The sequence below is a fragment of the Coloeus monedula genome, assembly GCF_965178545.1.
Source record: "Coloeus monedula genome assembly, chromosome: 2".
Lineage (NCBI taxonomy): Eukaryota > Metazoa > Chordata > Aves > Passeriformes > Corvidae > Coloeus > Coloeus monedula.
The window spans coordinates 89,728,477-89,750,563 of NC_138782.1; the positions used below are offsets into that span (position 1 = coordinate 89,728,477).

The following is a 22,087-nucleotide window of genomic DNA, read 5'->3' on the forward strand; positions in this document are numbered from 1 at the left end:
CCCGGCCCGGCCAGAGGGAAGGGTGGGCACTTGGGGGGAAAGGTGCCATTTTTCTAATTAACTCGAGGGGAAATCAAGCGGTGGCAGGCGGTGAGCTGGGGTGACACCGCGGCTATGGCCTTGCACAGGGCGAGGGAGGCAGCGGCAGCACTGCAGCTGAGGGCGGACTCACACCGAGCTGAGCACGGTGCGGCGGCCCCGGCTGCCGGCAGCGCAGGGCTGGGCCGCGCTGCCTCCGGCCCGGCGGCAGCGGCCCGGCCCCAGCGGCGTGCGGGGCGGAGAGCCCGGGCTGCGAGCGGCAGCGGCCGCCATGTTAGGTGCGGGCACGCCTTGGCGCAGGCGGGGGCGCCATGGCTGTGAAGGGCGGCTGCCGGGCCAAGCGTCCCTGGGACTGCGCCCGCCCCGCGCTGCCCCGGGCACCCGCACGGAAGCGCGCCCAGGGCGGCCGCGAGTCACGGCAGGGACGGGGCGCTCCAGGTGGGATCTGACCCCGCGCTCCGCGGGAACGCCGGGGGTGGGCGGGCGAGCGGCGGGGGCCCAGCCTGAGCGGAGGCGCTGCCGCGGAGCGCGGCTGGGCTGGGTCTGTGGCCCAGGGTAGCCTGTGCTGAGTAAGGGAAGAACGTAGCTGCTGGCCGAAATAAAAGGCTGAACGGCCTCGTTTACGAGATGCTGTTCCCCACGGCGGCCCGGGCTGGGATGTCCTCTGCTCCCCGCCTGCTGTCATCCCGGCCGGTGGCCCCTGGGGCAGCAGCAGTGCGAGGGACCGGAGGAGTGCGGGAGGCTCTGTCCGAAGGGTTTGCTTGTAGGATGAGAGGAAAGGCTGTTGTATTCTATTCTTCACAGCCTCCAAAAATAGCCGTCCCCGAGAAACTTTTCACGAGGGGAGTTTTCTCAGTGAGGTGCCCCAGATTTCAGTGGGAGATGAGTTGGCTGCTGCTTCTTTGCCTTTTTCTGGAAGCAAAACCCGTGATTTGCATCACCAAGGCTATGTAGCACCTAGCAATAATATCTTTTGCTCGCGGGAGGCCATGAGCAGTAACAACGAGGTGTTTGGCTTCCGCGTGTGAATGAACACCTTGTTTTCTTGCTCGAAGTTCAAAGTATTGCAAGAGATCAGAGGTCTGGGATCCAGGTGGTTGAGCTGGGTAAGCCTTTAACTTGGGCCGGGTCAGTTGCCTTTCTTTATTGCTGGTGATATTACTGTACTCTGACAACAGGGCTACCCATCTAAAACAAAGAGCAGTTAGCAGGTTCAAGGCTTACTTAAATGCTTGTTTCCATGTTAATAAACCAGACAGGGTTCATACTAAACCACAAGATTGTAGAGTAACTTACCCTGAAAGGGGCCCTTCCTCAAAGCAGCGCTGGCCTCAAAGTTGCACTAAATTGCCTGGTGCAACTCATCCAGGCTGAATTAGGAACTCCTCCGTGTGAGTACTTGGCTTCCCAGAAGGTAAAATTGTGGCAGGCAAACCACCCATATGTGTTACCTAACCTGCAGCCTCTCTCCGTGTAGAAAGGAGCACATGCTAAAGACTCCTCTTTCCAATCAACTGGCCTGTGTGCACAGCTGAAAGCCTCAAGAGGTACTTGGCAGGATGAAGCCTGTCATCGTGGTGCATGGTGGAGCTGGCCGGATCTTCAAAGAACGAGAAGAGGGTTGTCGTGCTGGTGTTGTCAGAGCTGCGTTGCGAGGTTACAGTGTCCTGAAGCAGGGAGGCAGTGCCGTAGATGCAGTTGAGGAGGCAGTACGGTCAATGGAAGATGATCCTCATTTTAATGCAGGTAATTTTTTTAGGAGATAAGTGGACTTAGAATCATATTGTATTCCAAGTGTTTTGCCCTGATGCTTCTGAAAAATCCTAGCTTGTATTATTATTATTATTATTATTGCATTATTACTGATTTATGTACATTGCCATGGAGTAAAATATTAGTGTCACAAAATAGGTGGTTTGTCAGCATGGTATGTACTGTAGTCTCTCATGAGTACCCTTAGAAAGATGAGTTACTCTTTTCCCATTCTTCAGTGTTATGTATCTGCCATTTAATTTGTGTGGTGCTGTTTTACTTTTCTGTAAATCTTCTCCTGTTACTGTGCTGTGTATATCCAGTTTTAAGACATGGACTCTTATGGAATATGTGTTTAGTTAATGTGCATCTTCAAGGCACTTGGATATACCTTGCAGCATTTTTTTAATCCTGAGTGCTCGACCTTTACCTATTGCCCCAGAAATACTGGTGTTGGCGATTTTAGGGGTTTTTCTCTTCATTAATGCTTGCAATTAGTTATTTTATAAATAATACTACAGAAGTAATCCAATAATGGTATATGAGTCATGAATCTATCCCTTTTTATAGTAAGGGTTCGTAACTGAATTTCCTAATTAGTAATGTGAATTAATGGTAATGGTAGTAATCAAATACTTTCTCCTCTTCTTAGGACCTCAAATTTATTATTTTGGTGAATTTCAGGAAAAATATTTCCCCACTCCTACCATGGTATGTCAGGAATGAATATGGAATGAAAAACCTGTAGGTGCTCAGTGTTTTAGATAATGTAGCTATTAGTTATGTGCTCAGTTAGTTTGCAGAGGTTCATTTGTTCCTTGTCACCTTGCAGTCGAGAGCAAGGGAGAGCTTTTATTTAATATGAAACTTTTAGTGTTTTGTTATTGACTTGGGTTGAACATTTTGATTTTTAAAGCATTCAAGCTGAAATCATGAAGTGGACTTAAGAGGTGTAAGTTAGACTTAGAGTGTACATTTATATAGTTAGCATCAGGGTGGTGTTCTCTCATTTGGCTCTTACTTAACTGGACTTGACCCTTTGTTCAGGTTTGACTATGATGATCCAAGTGGCAAGTAGACTATTACTTTCAGATACATCTAATTGTGTTAATGCTTATTAGATACAGCTGCTCTTAGAATCTGGCAGAAATGAGCTGAAAGCTATGTGAAGAGGACCCTGATTGGAGTGGCTGTTCAAAACTCACTGTGTAGTATTTATCTTCATAAAAGGATAAAATCAGTGTTGCTGTAATATTTGCTAGGCAAACACAGACATTGCTAAGACACAACAATAAAGGTGGGGAAGAATGGGCAGAACTATTAAGTTGTGTCCTTTTTTGAATGATAGGGTGTAGCCATGCTGTGTAGGGTTGTCTCGATGTAGGCTTGGTGCAAGGGCTCAGAAGCTATAAAATTACCATTTTAGTCACTTGTGCAATGTAGTAAAGTCATCGAGTTCTACTTGCGGTGAGAAAGTGGCCTTGGTTATATTTCTTTGTGATCTCTTTGGCTAGTAGTATGAACCAGCTTGGCATGAGTACTCCAGGTGTAAGAACTGACACTCTATTGATCCTTGCACACTCTTTCCTATGCAGCCTTTGCAGGACAGAAGACAGATCTATCTATCCACAGATAGAGGGAATGTATCCACAGATATATCCACAGATAGAGATTTCAGTATCCCAGCTGTGATTTGGCTAATGTCAGACATGTTCATTATTTGTGTCCCCTTAGATTTTCTGTCTTCTGTTGTCTCTCTCTTGTTTTCCCAGTCCTTTGCTTAATAAGTAACCCACAAACCTTATTTTTTCAGCACTGCTTCCAATGGATACCATGGCCTCAGAGGCTGGTAGTCCCTGCCCATTGCTTTGGAAGGCAGGTGAAAAGGCAGTCTGTAACCACAGAAGGAAGGATTAATCCTACCTGAGATTACTTGAAGTTCAGTAACTAGCTTTGCTGTGGTGTAGAGACTTTCATGGTGATTAGTGGAATGAGAAAAGTTGGTTATACAGCTCTCGAAGCTGTAGGAGTTGTGGATGCCCCATCCCTGCAAGCATCCAAGGCCAGGTTGGATCAGGCGCTGGGCAACGTGATCTAGTGGGTGGCATCCCTGGCCATGGAAAGGGGTTGGCACTAGATGATCTTTAAGGTCCTTTCCAACCGAGGCCTTTCTATGATTCTATGGCAAGTGGGATGAATTGTTCTTAAAAGGCACCTGTCTCTCTTTACCAGCTGTAAAAGGAGAGTTTTTTAGAAAGCTGCCTTTGATTACAGAAACTGTCTGCTGAGTAAATTCTAGAAAATCCTGACGTGTATCCTATGAGACGTGTGCAGTAGACATAGGATACTCTTAATGCAGTGATGAAGGGGCCTCGTTGAGTTTCCCCTGAAATCATGGTTCTGGTCACTGATACTTGAAAAAGGCCTGCCCTAGTTCTAGTGGGAATTTTGTGCTCTTGGGTCAAAAAGCCTACCCTGTCAAAGGAAGTTAAAAGAGCATGGCAGGGTTTAGCTAAGAAAACAATTCCTTACCAGCGTAAGGAAAAGCTGGAAGAATGATGTTAATGTGGGTGGCACAAGGCAATTAACCTGTAAGCTCTTTACAGATCAGTAAAGTCTAGAAATTAACATATTATGAATGATGCAGGACTGAACTATGGAATAATTTATGCAGTTGGAGACAGGTAAAAAATAACTTTTGGGGTTGTGTCTGTATGTGGCAGGGGCAGTTTCTGAGATTACAAGAGGAGGATTACAGGATTTAGCTGCCTTTTGTTACAGGGGATTTAATTTCATATATTCAGGTCTGAAGTACATTGGTATAGAAGTCTTATGTCAGTTATTAACAGTGGCTTCTGGACTACTTGAATATTGGTTTAACAGAAAGGAGAAAAGCCCTACTGGATGAGCTGTGTACAATGCTCAGGTCTTTTTACCTGAGCTATCATGTGAGTCTGCCATGTTTTGGTTTGGCTTTTTACTTCTTTTCAGGTTTAGTCTTCACCATCTGTATTAGCAAGGCTTGTGCACTTGATAACTTACAACCTATTATTCCCCTGTGATACAATTATTGGCATTATTTACAAAAACCACACTACTTGCATTGTCTCATTTTGTATGTCATTAATTTTCAATTAGGTTAGTGATAGCACTGATAATTATAGAAGAAAATAACTACTTGAAGTTTTATTACTTTATTTTTTAAAATACTTTATTTACTGTTTTAATTTGGTAATGGAAGAACTTGTTATTTCAAGCATTTCCTACAGTAGTGAGGGGACACTTTTATTCTGCTCCATTAATTCTGGCAGTTTCTTGGAGTGCTGTGTGATGTTAATCTGTTGATAGGATCAAACACTATACTTTTTCTTTGGGTGGTGTTGTATCCTCTGGAAGAACTGTAAAGGTAAAATAGTTTAGTACACTTGAAAGTGATCTGGGGAATAAAGAATTCTGTTCATGATGGTTTGTTATTTTAACTTTAGTACCAAGTATATCATTTGGATGGAATTGGAAGTGTGTTTTTCATCTTACGAAAAAATAAAACTCAATTTTAAAGTAGATGTACTCTGTGAGACTTCTGTTAATGGCTGGATTTTGTGGTTATACTCAGCAGTGTTTCTGCTGTTTTATTTGTATGTGGGAGATACTTTCAGTAAGTCAGCAAAGTGGGAAAGAGAAGGGTTGCTTGTTGAGAGCTAATTGAATCACCTGGGTGGTTAGCTCTTAATGACTTTCTTCTTTTTCTCTTGCCCCCTAATTTTAGTTAGTTTTGTTTTGTTTTTTTTTTTGTCTTTAGGTTGTGGATCTGTTCTAAATGAAAAAGGCGAAGTAGAAATGGATGCCATTATCATGGATGGAAAGAATTTAGACTCTGGCGCAGTATCTGCAGTTAAGTGCATAGCAAACCCAATAAAACTTGCTCGACTTGTTATGGAAAAGGTATGCTGATTATCTACTTCAGTTTGAAGCATTTTTTTTTCCTTTGAACTTAATCCTGTGTATTGATACACCTCAATGATGATATTTGTGTAGTGCTTTAAAGCAGGAAGGAAAGGAGAAATGGATTGGAGTGTTTGGAAACTATGGTCATGACGATGAGGCATTTATTTTAAGGGGTTTTGAGATACGTTTCCTTAGAATGCTGTTTTTTATAAATATAACTTGACCTATACATGTTGGTCTCCTGTGTTTCCACTGCTGGTGTTCAAGGGGTTTTTTGTTGTTGTTTTTCACTTGGTTTTTGAAGAGCTTTTTGTTGTCACTGAGTCTTGTGCTTGATCTTGCAAGATTAAAATTAGGTAATACATTGTTCACTTTGCAGTGATATGAAGCTGAATTAAATGACCCAGTTACATATTTGGCTATGTAATACACTCCGATGTTGTTCTGGGAAGCCTTTTCCATTGTGACCTGATCAAGTGGTAGCACCAGTGCAGTTGTAGTCCTTCAGCAGTAGAAGATAACATTACCTCTATGTGGTGCTGACCGATTTTCCAAGATAATCAAATTTATCAGGGCAATAAAATATTACTTGACCTTCTACATAAGATCAATCCCACCCTACTCCACTAAGAAGTCTAATATTTGTCACAGCAGACTTCTCTTATTTTTCAGATAGAGTGCAACTGATCTATGTCAGGATGGGAGTGATTTGTGTGATATCTGTGTCTGTTTTAGTGTTACAAGGCTGTGACAGTGATCAAAAAGTTTGTCCTGTCTTTTGGAGTTTACATTTTCAGACTACTGGTGCAGCTGCCCCATTGTTGAAAAGGTTCATATTTGTAAAAACACTTATTAACAAAGAACAGTTATGTTTCTTTAACCTTTCAAAGTGACTTTTGAGGAAACAAAAGCTGTTTTGGTATAAAGATGATTGACATTTATCTTGTCCTCAATGGCTTCCAAAGCAGATAGAATTTTTTTGTGTCCTTAACTGGAAGATAGTTCTGCTTTTAAGATCAGAACATATCACTAAAATATTGAATATAAATACTTCAGTGAAATAGATGTCTCCTAGACAGCAGTTTTAAAACTTGTGATGAATAAGTGGTTTTTTCCTTCATACGGATTTTATTTTGTCATTAACTAGATCAGTAAATAAGTCTAGGTGATAGACAGCTTTGCAAGATGAATTTGAGACTATAGATGAAGGGTTGGGGGTGAGATGTTTCTAGCATGTTAAGGTGAATGTTTTATTTTCTTCTGTAGAGAACTTATTTTAATGCCCGTTGTTCACGTCACATTACAGAATCACTGATTTATTTTCTTTGTTGTCTTGTTCATGAAAAAAATCCCATTTGAGTAACAAGAATAAGGTCAAAACAACACTGTTGTATTTTGAGAATGTAACTTTCCAAAGTGTGTTTCAAAATCAAACAAAAACCCCAAACCAACAAACGGAAAGCCCTCTCCTCTGTCTGTCTTGTCTATTGCAAGGTCCTTCTTGTCATTGCCTGTTGCTTCTGGTGTTCAGAGGTATTGAGGCTAAATTTGTAATGAAATCATAAAATTCTACTGTTCAGGACCAAGTATAGTGGTATAGCCCTAACACCGTGACATTTTGTGGTAAAGGTATTACTCCTCACCAAGATATAAAAAAATCTGTGTAGATGATGATAAATTTCAAATGTAAATGTTGGCCTGAATTTCTTGATGTATCTTGAGATGAGTTTCTGCGTTTCTCCATCTCCCATAAATGGGAATATCACTGCTGTTGCTCTTCAGTTCATTGTTGCCTGTCTGTTCATCTTGGACAGGAATTTTGGGACACTAACCTAGGGTATTTCACAGTACATTTCATACTGGGTTTTGTTGTACTGTGCTTAATTAAAAACATTTTTAACTGTCTGACTTGTGGGTAATAAGGGTAGTTTTCCTGGGGTCTTAAGTCTGCATGCGTATTTCCCAGTGGTTTTGAGATGCCTCAATGCCATAAGGAATTTTGAAACATGCAGCTTCCAAAAACAAACAAACCAACCAAAACCACCCTGCACGTCTGCTTGTAATTATATTTCCATCCTATTATGAAACAGTGTGGGCTCCATCTGGTGGCCAGAGTAGCTCCTTTAGGTTGTTGTTGCAACACATTTGTCCTTTTGTGCTGTCACTTTCCCACTGGGCTCAAACTTGTCCAGATTTGTGGAGCAGAAAAAAAGAGGGCACTGAAATAATTTTCATTCATTATTTACTGTGCTGTTGATCACAGGAGCTTCCAGAAGTGGAAGACTTAGTACATTAACTCATGTAACACATTCTTGAAAAAGCAGTTAAATTTCTGTTGAATTATTCCTGTTTGATTGAACAAAAATAGAATGATACATTGAAATTTTTTGGTTTTGTTTTTTGTTTTTTGTTTTTGTTTTTTTAATATGGGGCATGTGACCCTTCTCAGCTCCAGCACTTCATTAGCTGGGCTTCTCATGAACATTAGAGCACTAATTCATTGGTATACGTAAGCTGTGTATGTTTTCCCCTGCTGTTATTCTGCAGGACTTTACATTAGACAAAGGAGAATTTAGCTTAGAACACAGACTTCTCGAGGCGAAGGGCCAGGTTTTTTCTGTGCTCTGCGCTGCCAGAATTGTTAAAGAATGAACTTTGATGGTCTGAATTTTAGGCCAGGCAGAAATTTGGTGTGTTTTCCCCATTTCCAGTGAAATTAACTAGAAGTGCTGTAATTTGTTGTTTATTCCCAAAATCTCTTGAACCATTTTTTTGTCCTTTTGGATTACTTCATGTAAATGTCTTCCAGAAAAAGTAGGCACTTTATATTGGCAAACATATTAATGAAACTGGAAGAATGAGACAGAAAAATAAGCTTTTGCATTGTTTGACAGTGTTCTACCAGTTCTTTTGATTGACAACATCTGTTGAAGAGGGTAACAAAAATCACCTTAAGACATCTTCTTTTCAGTGAGGAGTGAAAAAGAAGGAAAAAAAGCCCTCCAAACATAAAGTCTTGTCATAGAAGCTTATTTATCAGTATGCAAGTGTTCTTGTTTGTGTAGCCTAGGAAGGTGCATATGTTATCCAAACTTGCATATGGGACGGAACCTTTTGAAAACTTTTTAGAAATAACTTCCATCTTTTTATAATAAAATTTTATTTTTTAAAAACTTATTTAAATGATGATATAGTCTTAATTGCTGAAGAAAGCAAGTGATGGAGGACACAGCCTTCTGGTACAGATCAAGACAAAAGCAAATTTCAAATTTCCTACGAAAACGCACTAAGCCACAGAAAAACCCACACCCACAAATAAAAACCAAAACTGTTTTAAATATTGTATTGTGTGCTTCTCCGGGGTTAGTGGTAGTGGCAGAGGGGGGCAGTATTGCACAAAGAAGTCGGCTTTCAAGTCAAAGAACGCTGCTCATTAGCTTGTTAGAAATAGGTAGGTCTGACATCATCTGGTGACATGGTAACAGCACTCAGCATTGTAAGGCTTTCACATGTACAGGGGCCATCTTCCTGGGCACCCTTAGTATCATTCCCTAAAGCTATACTCTCATGAATTAAAGATTATTAAAAAGGCATTTAAATTTTCAAAAATGTTTAATATCGGGGCTGCAACATCAGGAATGGTTCTAAAGTGTAGTCTTCCATCACTGTCCAGAGGGCTTAGTGCAGAGGCTATAATAGGCTTAAGTGGAGATCATTGTCTCTGATTTGGGAAGAGGTTTGTCTGGAGTCCTTTAAAACAGTGCAGTGCTCTGCATTGGTCATGGTAGTGATTACTTGTCTTTGTTTAGAAATCAATAGAAGTTGATGGTCTGCAACATCTTAACCTGAAGCTTTGAGACTATAACTGTCCTGCAGAATGTAGCATGGTACAAAAATACCCAACCTCTGCCATCCTTGCTTCTGGCTGAGAGCTGGGAATGTGCCACGTGTGTGCTTTGCAAGGCTCTGCAGCCCTGCTGCCTCCAGCATCACATGGTTCTTTTTGGACCTCAGCTGGGTCCTGTGTGCTTTGCTGCTGCATGGACATAAAGGCTTGCTGTAGGTTAGGTGCTCTGCTCTGAAATTGTTCCGTGCTGTATAGTCAGACCATCCCTTCTCTAAAACCTTCCCAGGCTCTGATGAGCAATTAACAGCCATGTAATTGTAAGAGAAGCTGCTGCTTACTTTTTGACACATTAAAAAAAAAATCAGATTTCAGAGCTACTACTAAAGTATAAGGATTAATTAAACAAATTTATCCGGCATAGTTCTCTAAAATGTGAATTAACCAAGCTCTACAGACTTTGAAGCATGGAATTAACTAAGATTGTTGAATTAAAATCTGATTTGAAGTGCTCTGTAAATAAAGGAATCAAAATAGAGCTTTCAAGTACTGTTAGCAGAGAGCAAACATTTTTTGGTCAATTCCATTAGAAAATATTCTGTTCTTAAATTTGAAATTCTGAGTTAATAAGAATAGCAGCTTATTAAAGGAAATACTTAAAATTGTTCAGCTGATGTTAAGAAACACTTTAGTTGCATGCTATTTACATTTTTTGATTATTTTACTAGGTGTAATGCCTTTAAACAGGAATTTATTTAGAATTTTTTTGAGTAAAAGCCTTCTAGATCTCTTCATTAACTGGACAAAATAGTTATGAAGTAATTTGGTGATTCATTTTAAACAGTTCAAAAAAGTAGCATACAAATTAGCTAAAGAACAAATTTACCAATATTTCTTCTCCCATTATAGGAAGCGTTAAATAGATAGATACAATCCTTTTCTACCTTCTTTTCTAGGTGGTTAAACTTTGTGGTTTGGAGAGCTGAAAGCTTTTTCAGCTATAGTGGAAGGGGATATGGACAGAAATGTAGAAGTTTTAAAAACAAAATTTGGAATTTTCTTTGTGTGGATACTTCTAAAACTAATGGTTATACAAAACTGCTCAGTAGAAGACAAAACAAGAATTGTCAATGAATCTCTTGTCTTTCTGCAGACGAAGCATATGCTGCTGACTGACCATGGTGCACACCTGTTTGCTAAGGCCATGGGTATTCCTGAGATTCCAGGGGAGAAACTCATAACTGAGAGATCCCGGGAGAGATGGAAGAAGAACCTTGAGCCAGATTCCAACCCTGAAGAGTTTCAGAAGTAGGTAAAATATATTTTATTTTTAAATTTGGGTAAATTAATTTGTACTCTCTGGTTGCAAAAAAAACCTCATAAGAAACCTAAAACCCCCAAACAAACAAAGCAACGAAGGAAAACAAAAACCCCAAACAAATAAATGCAAACCTTGAAGGCTTGTGTTCCAAATGTTACATGGTTTGATACAGTCTTTACAGTATGTCTTCATTGAAAGCAGTAGAAAACCAAGCTTTCAATGAATTTGCTTAAGCTTAAAGGACTGGAAGAAAATTGATCAAACTTGTGCTGCTTAAGATTATTGGTCACTTTGACAATAGCACAGGTTTTGTGGCTTTATTGGAGGATAAAGTTAGATCTTGTTATTACTCTTAAAATCATCAGTTACAGAAGTGCATAGAGTAGCTTTAACAAACAGCAGGTATCATTTAGTATAGTTTTTTCTGTGGAGGAACTGATTTTAAAAAATCTCTAGTGCACATACTAAAACAAGTTCATAAAGAAAACCCCAAAAACCTAAGAAAGCTGATCTTGGTTAAGGAGATGATCAGATTTGTCTTTAAATTGGATTAGGTAGTTAAACAACATCAGACTTTGACCAGTAATTCCTTCTGAGTGCTGGTTGTGGCTTTTGGTTATGAAAAGGAATGAAAAACAATGACTGAGACGTTTAAAGGTGGGTGGGAAGAGAGATGCTGCTGGATGGTATTGCCCAACAGCAAAATGAGTATCACTTGGAAAACAACCCAGTCTCATATAAAGTAGAGAGGAAGGTGAGATGGGAAGTAAAGGAATGAAAAATACCAGGTGTCAAAAATGTTTTCTGTGCCTGTGAGGTAGGCATAAACACTAAATTGTTTTGAGCTTCCATTTGTACGTCCATGGCTGTGGTGCAGGAAGACACTGTGTTAAATTACATAAATGCTGTATTATGTGCTGTTCATATGTTTTGTGAAATAGGAATAATGGCAGGAGTAGAGAATTTTTTAGCTCAAAAGAGGAAATCTCTTCCATTTCTTCCATTTCTTTAATTAATAAAGTCTATGAATGAGACTGTGAACTACAACTTATGTGTTACTTTCAGTAAATCACGAGAAGGAAAAACAAAGTAATGAGACAAGTGTAAATGTGGTCTTGTAAACAAAGTGACGTTGTTCCTTGATCTTAAGGCCTTGGTCGTAGTTCATCTTGTATCCAACAGAAGTTTTCTTTTGATTCGTGGTCTGTCCAAGGACTGTGTGGTATTATCATTCATTACAAAGAATTTTGAGGATGGTGTACCCACCACTTTGTTCTCTTGAAAATACTAGTTGGAATAGCATGGCATCTAAGTCGTCATTCATTCCTCATAACTGCATCTTTTTCTTTTTCTTTTTTTTTTTTTTTTAAACAGTGTTAGGCATCTTCCATTTCAGCACGGCCTTGTTCTGGAATATCTGATAATAAAAAGCTTGTGCATTTCTGAAAAGCTGAAGACTTTTTCTTGTCTTGGCCATGCTGTTCTTTTTCTGAAAACCAAAACATCAGCACAAATTCACAAAGTTGGAAACAGGTCTTTTTTAATGCAGACCCATTTCATTTTGTATCACTTGTGGAATGTTCTTTTTCCCTGTTATGTCCACAGTGATTATGCAGAAACTTGCCTGAGGCGAACAGACAGAAGGTGAAGTAGTATTAGTCAGAGGCAACATAATACCAGATCATACTGGGAATTTGAAGGTTGGTGTATATTTTACTTCCAGTCCCCTGATCCTCACAGTGTTGGAAACCCTGGGGTTTCATAGGCTTTGCAGGTAAAGTCTGGTGTCTTCATAAGAGATACCTTTCTCCTCTGCTGGTTAGAAGCCTGAATTCATTTATGCTGAAAGCTTTGGATTCCACTGCATGTACAACATTCCATCTTGCACACCTTCTGTCGAGAACAAGGCATGATTCGATTTATCTGCAGTCTCTCACTCCAAAGACTCTGGCAATACCCGTGTTATTTCCAGAGTTTGCCTGAGAATCCCACAGAAAGGGAGTTGAGTCTGGCTGTAAGGTTGTAAATGGGGTCCTAGCCCCAGTGTGAATCACACTGCAAGAGTAACTCAAGGAGGTATTAACTAACAAGGACCCTGGCAGCAATAAACAGAAAACCCTACTACTGATGCAGGGCTGAGAGACAAAATAGCAGGTATCTCATTAGTTGAATGAGGATAGTATAAGTACATGTCACCCATGGGTATTGGATAATGAAAGATTTAGACAAAAGGGAACGAACAAATCCAAATAATACATTCTGTATCACAGTATATAGGAATAATTCTTGATTGAAAAAGGTCCCTAATAGCATCTTCTGGTATACCACAGGTACCTATTGAGGTTCTTGCTACTGTCAATAACTAAAAATAGAGGGATGGTTATAATTTGATAGCAGTTTTGTCTGCCTTGTTAATGTTCTGGAGTCAACTAGCCATGCAAAAAAATTTATTTATATCTTCTTTGCATTTGTTCTGAAGATGATCAAAGGAGAGGTTACACTGAAGCAGTAAAAAAGGGACAGTAAGAAATCAAGTGTAGTTGTCTGATCCACTGCAGGTGAGGTGTGTTGGACACATTCACTTTGCTATTTATTGCCGGTTGTGCTCTCATACCAAAACAGGTAATTACTGCCTGTGTCATGTGTGCTTTTATTTTCACAGTTGCTTAAGGTAAATACTTACCTAAGAAAATGGACATCAGGATACACCTTTCTTAATTTCTCAGGAGGATCTAACTTTAGTTGGTTGAAGGGTGCTACAGGAATGTGCAAGCGAGTACTGAATTTACTAATGTTCGGCAAATCATTTGTAACAGATGGATGGGTGGGAAGCCCATCTGCACCATCATATCAGTTTGAGATGAGGTCCGTCTCTATATAAATGTCAGAGCAGCTTATAAGTCCTGTGATTCATCAGTCAACTTTGAATTGCTGTGAATGAAGTGTAGGGACTGACAGTATGATATTTTACATAAGCAGGAGGGAACAGGAAGTTGGGTCTCTGAGAACCTGACTGTGGGTTTCATGGTACACAAAGACTTAGTCTGACTTAATTAGCTTAGATTTTGCAGAGCTGTAGAGAAACTGTCACCAGTGGTCAGGCAAATTCAAAAGGTATTCCTTTTCCAGTTGCCTGTTGGGTAGTTCCTTGAAGGATAGTTACATTTTCCTGTGTGGAGGGATTTAGATTTTTTTGGGGGTTTGGTGTAACTCTCCTAGTCACATACTGGTTTATGTTCCTACGTGAATTGCTAAGACTGGAATATGTGGATATTTAAACTGTTGCTTCTCAGTAATGTCTCGCTTCTCAGTGCAGCAACTGTTACAGTAAGTCACGACAGGCTTTTTTTTCCTCCATACACAACTACACATGTATATTTTGAGCAGGCTATTGTATATGACTTGTTTGTGTTGAAGAAATAAAGCAATAGTTGAGACCTTTGTTTTCTTCAGTGCACGAAGATTTTTAAACCAATGTGCAGTTTCAGCAGTCTACTGCCCAAGTGATTTAAACCTCAAGATTACGTAGCTACAGAGTACAAAGACTAAAATATGTCTTAATGATGCATTGTGAGCAATACTAGTTGAAAGGCAAATAAATAAGTTGGTTTTGGTTGTTTTTTTTTTTTTTTTAATAGCATTCAAACATTAAGGGGGGAGTAAGGAAAAGGAAAGAGGAGGAACAGGAAGGAAATGATTCAGTGCATGCATAACATTACTGTCCTTTCTGTATTCACTCATTTACGTGCATTGTCATTAATAATTCCGGTTAACCTCCTGTTGAGACAGTGGAGCCAATTGTTGCATCTTTGAGTTGCCATTTAGGGGAAAGTTGTGTGTCAGTTTGTGTGTCAGCCAAAAAACTACTCCAGAGCTATAATGACTAGAAGTATTTCTGCCCTGTGTGCTTTTGTTTTGTGGGTTTTTTTTTCATCCCCAAGTTTCCATGCTATGAAAGTAAACAAGTCATGGGGAAAAGATTTTTTAAAAAAAGTGTTTTCTACTTGATTAAATAAAAATCTTGTGAGAATTGTTGCATGTTTCTTGTTATTTTTGTAATGAGAAGCATGGCAAAAATAGCTTTATGATGAGGAGTAATTCTGTTGTAGAAATCTTCTTTAAAGCTACCTGGGAAATAAAGGCAACGTGCTTTGGCAGGTATGCTTTAATTCTGTCTAATTTTGTGAACTGTTTTTCTTGGCAGAGACCTTGGAACAGTCGGTGCTGTTGCTATAGACAGCGAAGGCAACGTAGCTTGTGCAACATCCACGGGAGGACTCTCTAATAAACTGATTGGCCGTGTTGGTGACACAGCATGCATAGGTATGGGGTGTGGGACCTTGCCTTTCACTTTTTGGAGGTGTCTCATATAAAGAAAGAAAAAAAGTATTATGCATTCTCCTTTTCATTAGTGAAACAAAACATAAATACTAGTCCATCTGAAATGGAGGTTTAACATTCAAATGTATCAAAGCTAAAGCTCCTTACAACATGGAGATTTGCAAGAAAAAATTGGGAGTTCTGTGTGGAAAATGGGGATGGCAGTTTGCTTTTTCTGTCCTTTCTTCAATGCTAACACCTTTGTTTCCTTTCTGTTGATTCTGATAAAGCTCTCTTTTTTTTATGGCTGTGATTTCCACTAAGTCAAAAAATGTAGCCTGCTCCATATTAAGATGCTGTTTCTGTGATATTTAAGGAAGTAGGTGTAATTGCAATTACTACTTGTTGCATCAGTGAGCAAGAATTATAAAGTGACTAGCAACTTTGAGTAAATTCCTGTTCTTAAGAGAGCCCTGATAAGACTGTCTCAGAACCTAATAGGTGTGGTGTGGAATAAAGGAAATATTTTAAGAGATCTCTTATCCATGTATAAAGAGACACTTGAAATCCTTTCAACAGACTTCTTCCTCTCATGAAACAGACTTGCCATTTGATTGCTTCAGGGTTCTACCATACAGCTGGGATTTGGAAAATAATTCTTTTTAGTAAAACATGTTCCAAACTCAAATAGCATTGCTGTTGGCAGTATATGATTATCATAAAACTGTCTTTCTTTTGCATACAAAGTTGCTAACATTTTGGTATCCTCTGCATTTTCACTATGGTTTTCAGTTTTGTTTCTGGCTGCAGCCTTCTGACTGCAAATACCCTCCTCCTGTGTAGATCATGTTCAGCATTCTTATTGTTTGGGACGTGGGTTTGTGAAGGACAAGTGAAACTGAGCACAGTTGAGCATATTGCTTGCAACTTTGGGTCTCACTAGGCATCTGCAGAAATGCCAGCTGTGCTTTTAAACATCAGAGGCTTTGGTAAGGGGTCATTGACTTAATATGGTAGTGGTTTTCCACGTTACTCTGAGTCCATTAAAAGGGTCTGATCTGATCAAGAAAGTACAAAGGGGAGAAACTTCCATTGCTCTTTAGAGGCATCTTTCCCCTCCCCCAGCACCTTGTTTATAATGCTGTGGTATGTTTCATTCTAGCTCCTGGGAAATATTTTTCTTAGGAGATGTGCTAGAAATATGGGTATTGAGCAAGCAGAAGCTTGGTGGAGAACAGGGTGTGGAATGTGCCAGCAAAACAAGGATGGGAGAAAAGAAAAAGGGGGGAAGGGGAATTCAACAGAAGAAGCACTCTGCTTGTGGTGAGGACTTGGGAGATTCTTCAGGGGTGCTTTGTGAAGTTTTACTAGCGCCCATGCTCTTCACATCTCTTACATGCTGTGGAGGGTAAGTTCCCCTCAAGCTGGTCAGCTTACCAGTGTCCTCACTAGATCTTCCTTCATATCTTCTCAATTGATGTGACCTGGCATTCTGCATCCCAGCCCTATCTTGCTGATTCTCAGTATACCCTCCCTTGCTGTTCTGGAAAATATTTTTGCCCGTTCCTTTGGAGTGCTGGCCTGCTTCTGTCTCTTGTACACAAACAGATCACTAGTCTTCTCTCTCAGCTTGGCAACCGACTTGCTCCAACTGTTGTTGATCTCTTTCATATATTTTACTTTTCAAATTGAGGCAGAAATGAGAAAGAAGCATTACTGACACTTTGGTCCCAGAAATGCACAGAGCTAATGGACCTTTGGGAAGAAATGTTTGGTATCTATTTTAAACAGTGCAGGGCTTTTAAATCGTATTGCAGAATATTGCCTTCTGTCTTTTTTTCCCCTCTGAAAAGGAAGTGGAGGTTATGCTGACAACCATTCTGGTGCCACTTCAACCACAGGACATGGGGAGAGCATTATGAAAGTGGTCTTAGCCCGACTGATCCTCTATCACATGGAGCAAGGTATGTTCCAAACTTCCTGTAAGCTGAAATAATGAGGATAGGAAATGTTGCCTCATCACAGGTTTCAGTATATATATACGATCATCCTAGAACAGTTGTCAGAAGAGTTGCTCTCAGGGGTGTGTGGATGGGTCAGCTCTTTAAAAAGAAAACAAAGTATTAAATTATTAATAAAGCTAAAATAGCTGAAGTGAGCAGAATTATCTCTGCTGCCTGATACTGAATTGTGCTTTAGATCAGTGTACATGGAAAGACATTACTGTCTGCTTTGTTTAATTGAAGTTCTCTTTAATCAGTTTTCATAATTATAAACTAAAATTCTGTGAACAAGAAATAAAAAAAAAGTAAAAATAAGATATATTTAAGGGAGCAGTGAGGGAGGGCTAGATAACTGGAGCTGAAATAAGAGAGTATGGGATCTTGCCTTTCTAATAAATTGTAAAGGTCTTTATTGTAACAACTCTGATTACAGCAACAGAAATTATTTTTGAGACTTTTTAACTATGATTTCAATTTACATTTTGTTTTGGAAAATGTACTAAAATGACTGGGCGGGTATGTGGTAAACAGCTGACACAGTATGTCTTGTGTGACTGTAATACAATCTGACTGTGGGATGACCCCTGGGAGCTTTACCTTCATGACTTAGTCTGTCATCTAAACCCTTGATTATGTTACAGCCTGTAAAGACAGCCAGACAACATACTTGTGTTGCATGCAGTTCAAGAATCATTAATATAGATATCACCATTATTTTTAGAAAGCTGTAGCTTTGGGGCAGTACAGTGTAACTTGCTTTGAGATCAACCAAACTGGAAATAGTTGGAAAATATTCAATTTACATTTTTGTTGAAGAAGCAGTAAGTAGAGAGACAAGTAACAGCTGAGAATATTTTTGTTGTGCTTTATAGAGCATATACATGCATATATAATGCATATAATGGGTGCATTTCTCTAAATCTCATAGCTGATGTGACAGTTTCAGCATAAAATACAACCTACAGATTATTTCCCAAAGCTTTTAACACTTTATCCTCTCCCTTTACTCTCTAAATTATGTCCCTAAGTATTCAAATCGTGAACAGCTCTTTAAGCTCTTGCCTAAACTGTGTAAACCAGTTTCTCCTCTGGCTTGAAGTTAACTGCATTGCAAGACTTATGCACCAATAGCAGTTATCTGGCTTGTGATTAATCAGTTTGAAAGTCAAATGAGTCTCAAATTAAAAAGTTTATTGGAAAGAGAGAAAAAGAAAATGAACCCACACGTGTTCATGTCTAATTAGTTTGCACTTGTTCACCTTGCCCATGCTTGCTTTACCTTCATTCATCCTGCCCAGAAGTATAACTCAGCTGCCAGGCAAACACGTCAGCAGTTAGATTCCCCCTGGCCCCTCCTCCCAAAATGTTTCCATGAAGGCACTGAAAACAAACCCTCAAGTTATTACAACTTTTTGAGTCCTTGAACAGTGAGCTGAAGTTGCACACGTAAGAGCAACTATAGAGCCCTCATAATTCCGTTCAGCTATCCAGTATTTACATACTAAATATCTTCCTTTGGACAAATGCTGCAAAATTTACTTCTGTATTTCAGGAGTGAATTGCTTTGCCAGTCTTAACAGCTGTTGGAATTTTAGTCTTATGGTGGCAGCTGTTGTCTCGGTGAAAAATCAAACAGTGAAATACTGACCCTTCGAAGACAGTGCCACTGACTTGAATAGTCACAGTGCCACCCATGCGTAAGCATAAGGAGCTTTATCCTGTCAGTCACCAGGGCTGTGAATAATTCTGACTCTCCTGGTTTTATTTGGTTTTAACTCAAAATTTGCAGGGAAAGCATGAAGGTCAGTTTTTGTTCTATAACCTAAGCTGTATAACATTACTGAGGGTATATATATCTTAGGGTAATTAGGCCAGGCCAGCTGCATTCCTGAACATGTATTTAAACTCGTAGTGAACAAATATTTTGCAGCTGCTACAGGTCTGTGTGTATGATGTACATACTGAATTTGATTTATTTAGAAAATACTCCTGTTAATACGAATCAGCTTGATACGAAAAGCTAAAGTTGTATTGCTGGTCCTTTGTCTGATGTCTAGTACATTGAGACCTCATTTTGCCTGATGGTTTCAGAAGTTTCAGTAAGAGTCAGGCTGATGTCTGCTTTTGATAAATTATGACAATGTGAAGTACGTACTTTGAGCTCTGTTGCAGCCAGTGGAATTAGAACAGAGATGATGACTGAAATTTGATTGTTTTGATGTGTGTTTTTTCAAATTGTAAATGCTTTAGACCTAGCTTGTGACAGACCTTTGATGAAAACCTTGCAGATTTACATTTTTTTCCTGTCAAATGATGGCATAAGAAATGGTGGTCTTGAACATAAAGTTTGTGAATTAATTTGTATTAAACACAGAAACTGAATCAAAATCTGAAGCTATGTAAATAAATACTTGGAGCAGTACCACACCACCACAGCTCTTCACAACTGTCCAGAGCCTTTCTAAATATGCTTCCTTTGTTTGACTGGAAATTGCTTGCTGATTCAGTTGGAAGAGAAATTAGATTTGACTGGGTCCATGGGGAGGGGTGAAATTTGAAGGGGATTTTAAAACTGTCAGGACAGATACCATGAAGTGATTTTGTTTTTCTTTTCAGGAATGTCACCAGAGGTGGCAGCGGACACTGCATTGGACTACATGAAGACACGAGTTGGGGGCTTGGGGGGTGTCATTGTTGTCAACAAGGCAGGAGAGTGGGCAGCAAGGTTTTCCACCAAACAAATGTCCTGGGCTACTGTAAAGGATGACAACCTGCATTATGGGATTTATGCTGGGGAGAAGCATATAAAATCTGTTGATGAAGCACTTGCATCTGAAAGGGAGGGATTCTAAGAATGAAGAAAGTTGACTGATGGAGAGGAATGAAGATCTCCAGTTTTTGCTGGAGGACAATGACAGCTGATTTTGTCTTTCTGAAAGATCTTTTGATTCACAGGCATTACCACATTTACAGTCAAAACAAAATCTGGACATAGTTCTTTAGTGGACATGTATGTATGTATGTGTAGTCTTTTAATACCTTTGTGAAGTCAGATCCTCCTTTCTTAGATAAGAAAGAGAGTGGTCAGTAGGTTCCTTGGTTAGCATGCCTTAATTTTACATTAAAGGGAGTCTGAATTTCAGTATTAGAGGAACTCCTTTTCACATCCATTCTCAGAGACTGCTGCCAGGATGATTTGAGAGATAATACCTATTAATTAAAAGCTGAATTTTGAAAATCCAGAGTCTTTTGAGAAGCCATCTCATAATAACAGCTTGCTAACTGTCAGTGAAATACCACCAAAGAGCAGCGAAGAGTTAAGACTTGTCACAGGCTTGAGGTAACTGTCACAGGATATAATGAAGTAAAGAAAGTAACTTTCTCCAGAGAAGGGAAAGGTGATGCTGAGGAGCTCTAATTACATTCATTGACATCAGACCATAAACCACAACACAGTAGGCTACAGTATTTCAAACTGTATGTGGACAGTTAAAGGAAAGATGCTATTGATGTAGTATCTGAGGTAGTAATAAAGAAGGTCATGATCTCAATAAAAAAATAACAGCAATCTTTACTATTCAAATCCAAAGGTGATAGGCACCTTTCAAGTCAAAATGTGAGATAGAGGTGCTGATTGCTGGAAAAATAATTACCTGAAAGAGATCAAAGCAAGTTGTACTAAAACATATAAAACTGCCTGTTAACAAGTTCCTTGTGTGAAGTCTGAAACATTGTGTGCAGAGATTTTCTTTTTAAAATAAATTGATGTTCTACACTGTTTTGAATACATTTTCTTCATTAAGATTTTGTGTTTTTAAAAGGAAAATTCCTTTTTTTATTTTCTGACTCTCAAACATATAATTTTTTTGTGTTAAGAACTGTAATAATTTCATGGATTTCAGCTGGTGACTAGGTCTTCTCTTGCATGCCACCTTTCTGTGGAATGCTTCCTTTACAAGATAGTCCAAATGAACCTAACAAAAATCTTAAATCATGGTTTGAAACTACTCATACCTGTGTCCCAGCTACAATAAGCTGTATTACTGAGTTGGCACATACAGAATAGTAAGGTTGCCAAGACTGTCTTAACTTGCTCTCTACTTTGATCCGTGATTTCTTGGATGTTGCAGATGATTGGGTATGGACAGCGATGGTTCAAGAGAAGATGACACGTGCACTTTATGCACTTTGTTCAACAGAAGATCATGTTGAAAATGGCGGCTACCTGATCATCAGAAGTTCATAAAACTAACAGTATTTCTGACAGGCTCATTGCTAGAAAAAAGTGGTCTTCTTTTGAGTAAAAATTAATTCATTTCCCCTTCTGTGCATGAAATACCAATCCTACAGGACCAGGCTGTTCTCTGGGGGTGAAAAAAACCCCTTCATTTCCAAAATACATCCAAAATATTTGTCATCAGCAATCTGCTTTGTTTACCTCACCTGTCCCTAGTGGAAGATAAAATTCAGGACAAGCAAGAGAAAAATAATCTCTTTTGAGTTCAGCCAAAATTCACTTTGCAGCATTATTTTCATGAAATTGCTCAGTGGGGGTTTTTTAATGAAAAATAAATGGTGATGCATATAGGCATGGATGTAGGCTGTACACAAGAATACAAGTATCTTGTCATATATACTGCCTTTGTCAGATGAAAGAGTGCATAAAAGGCACATTCCTCATAACCTTTGCTTGAAGTAGCTGGAGGGAGGCATGTTTACTTGGTACTGTTGTAACACCTGGCGTACCTTCTTTGTAAAGCTCTGTGTGTGTGTGTGTCAACATTTTCTGTTCTGGTCACACTCCAAGCTGACCAAAACCCAAGTGAAGGTTAGTGTAGCAGCAAGCATAAGCTGATACGCCTG

The 22,087-nt window shown here is 39.4% G+C and overlaps 1 protein-coding gene across 1 annotated transcript; it reads left to right on the forward strand.

The window, feature by feature from the left end:
• The first annotated feature begins 362 nt into the window (after positions 1-362).
• On the forward strand, positions 363-20,957 carry ASRGL1 (asparaginase and isoaspartyl peptidase 1). The gene is made up of 7 exons (XM_082302430.1): positions 363-477; positions 1,517-1,785; positions 5,591-5,733; positions 10,734-10,888; positions 15,106-15,224; positions 17,075-17,185; positions 19,841-20,957. Exons 2-7 carry the CDS (start codon positions 1,599-1,601, stop codon positions 20,074-20,076), a joined length of 951 nt encoding a protein of 316 aa, XP_082158556.1. The 5' UTR covers positions 363-477; positions 1,517-1,598; the 3' UTR covers positions 20,077-20,957.
• Positions 20,958-22,087: the final 1,130 nt, after the last annotated feature.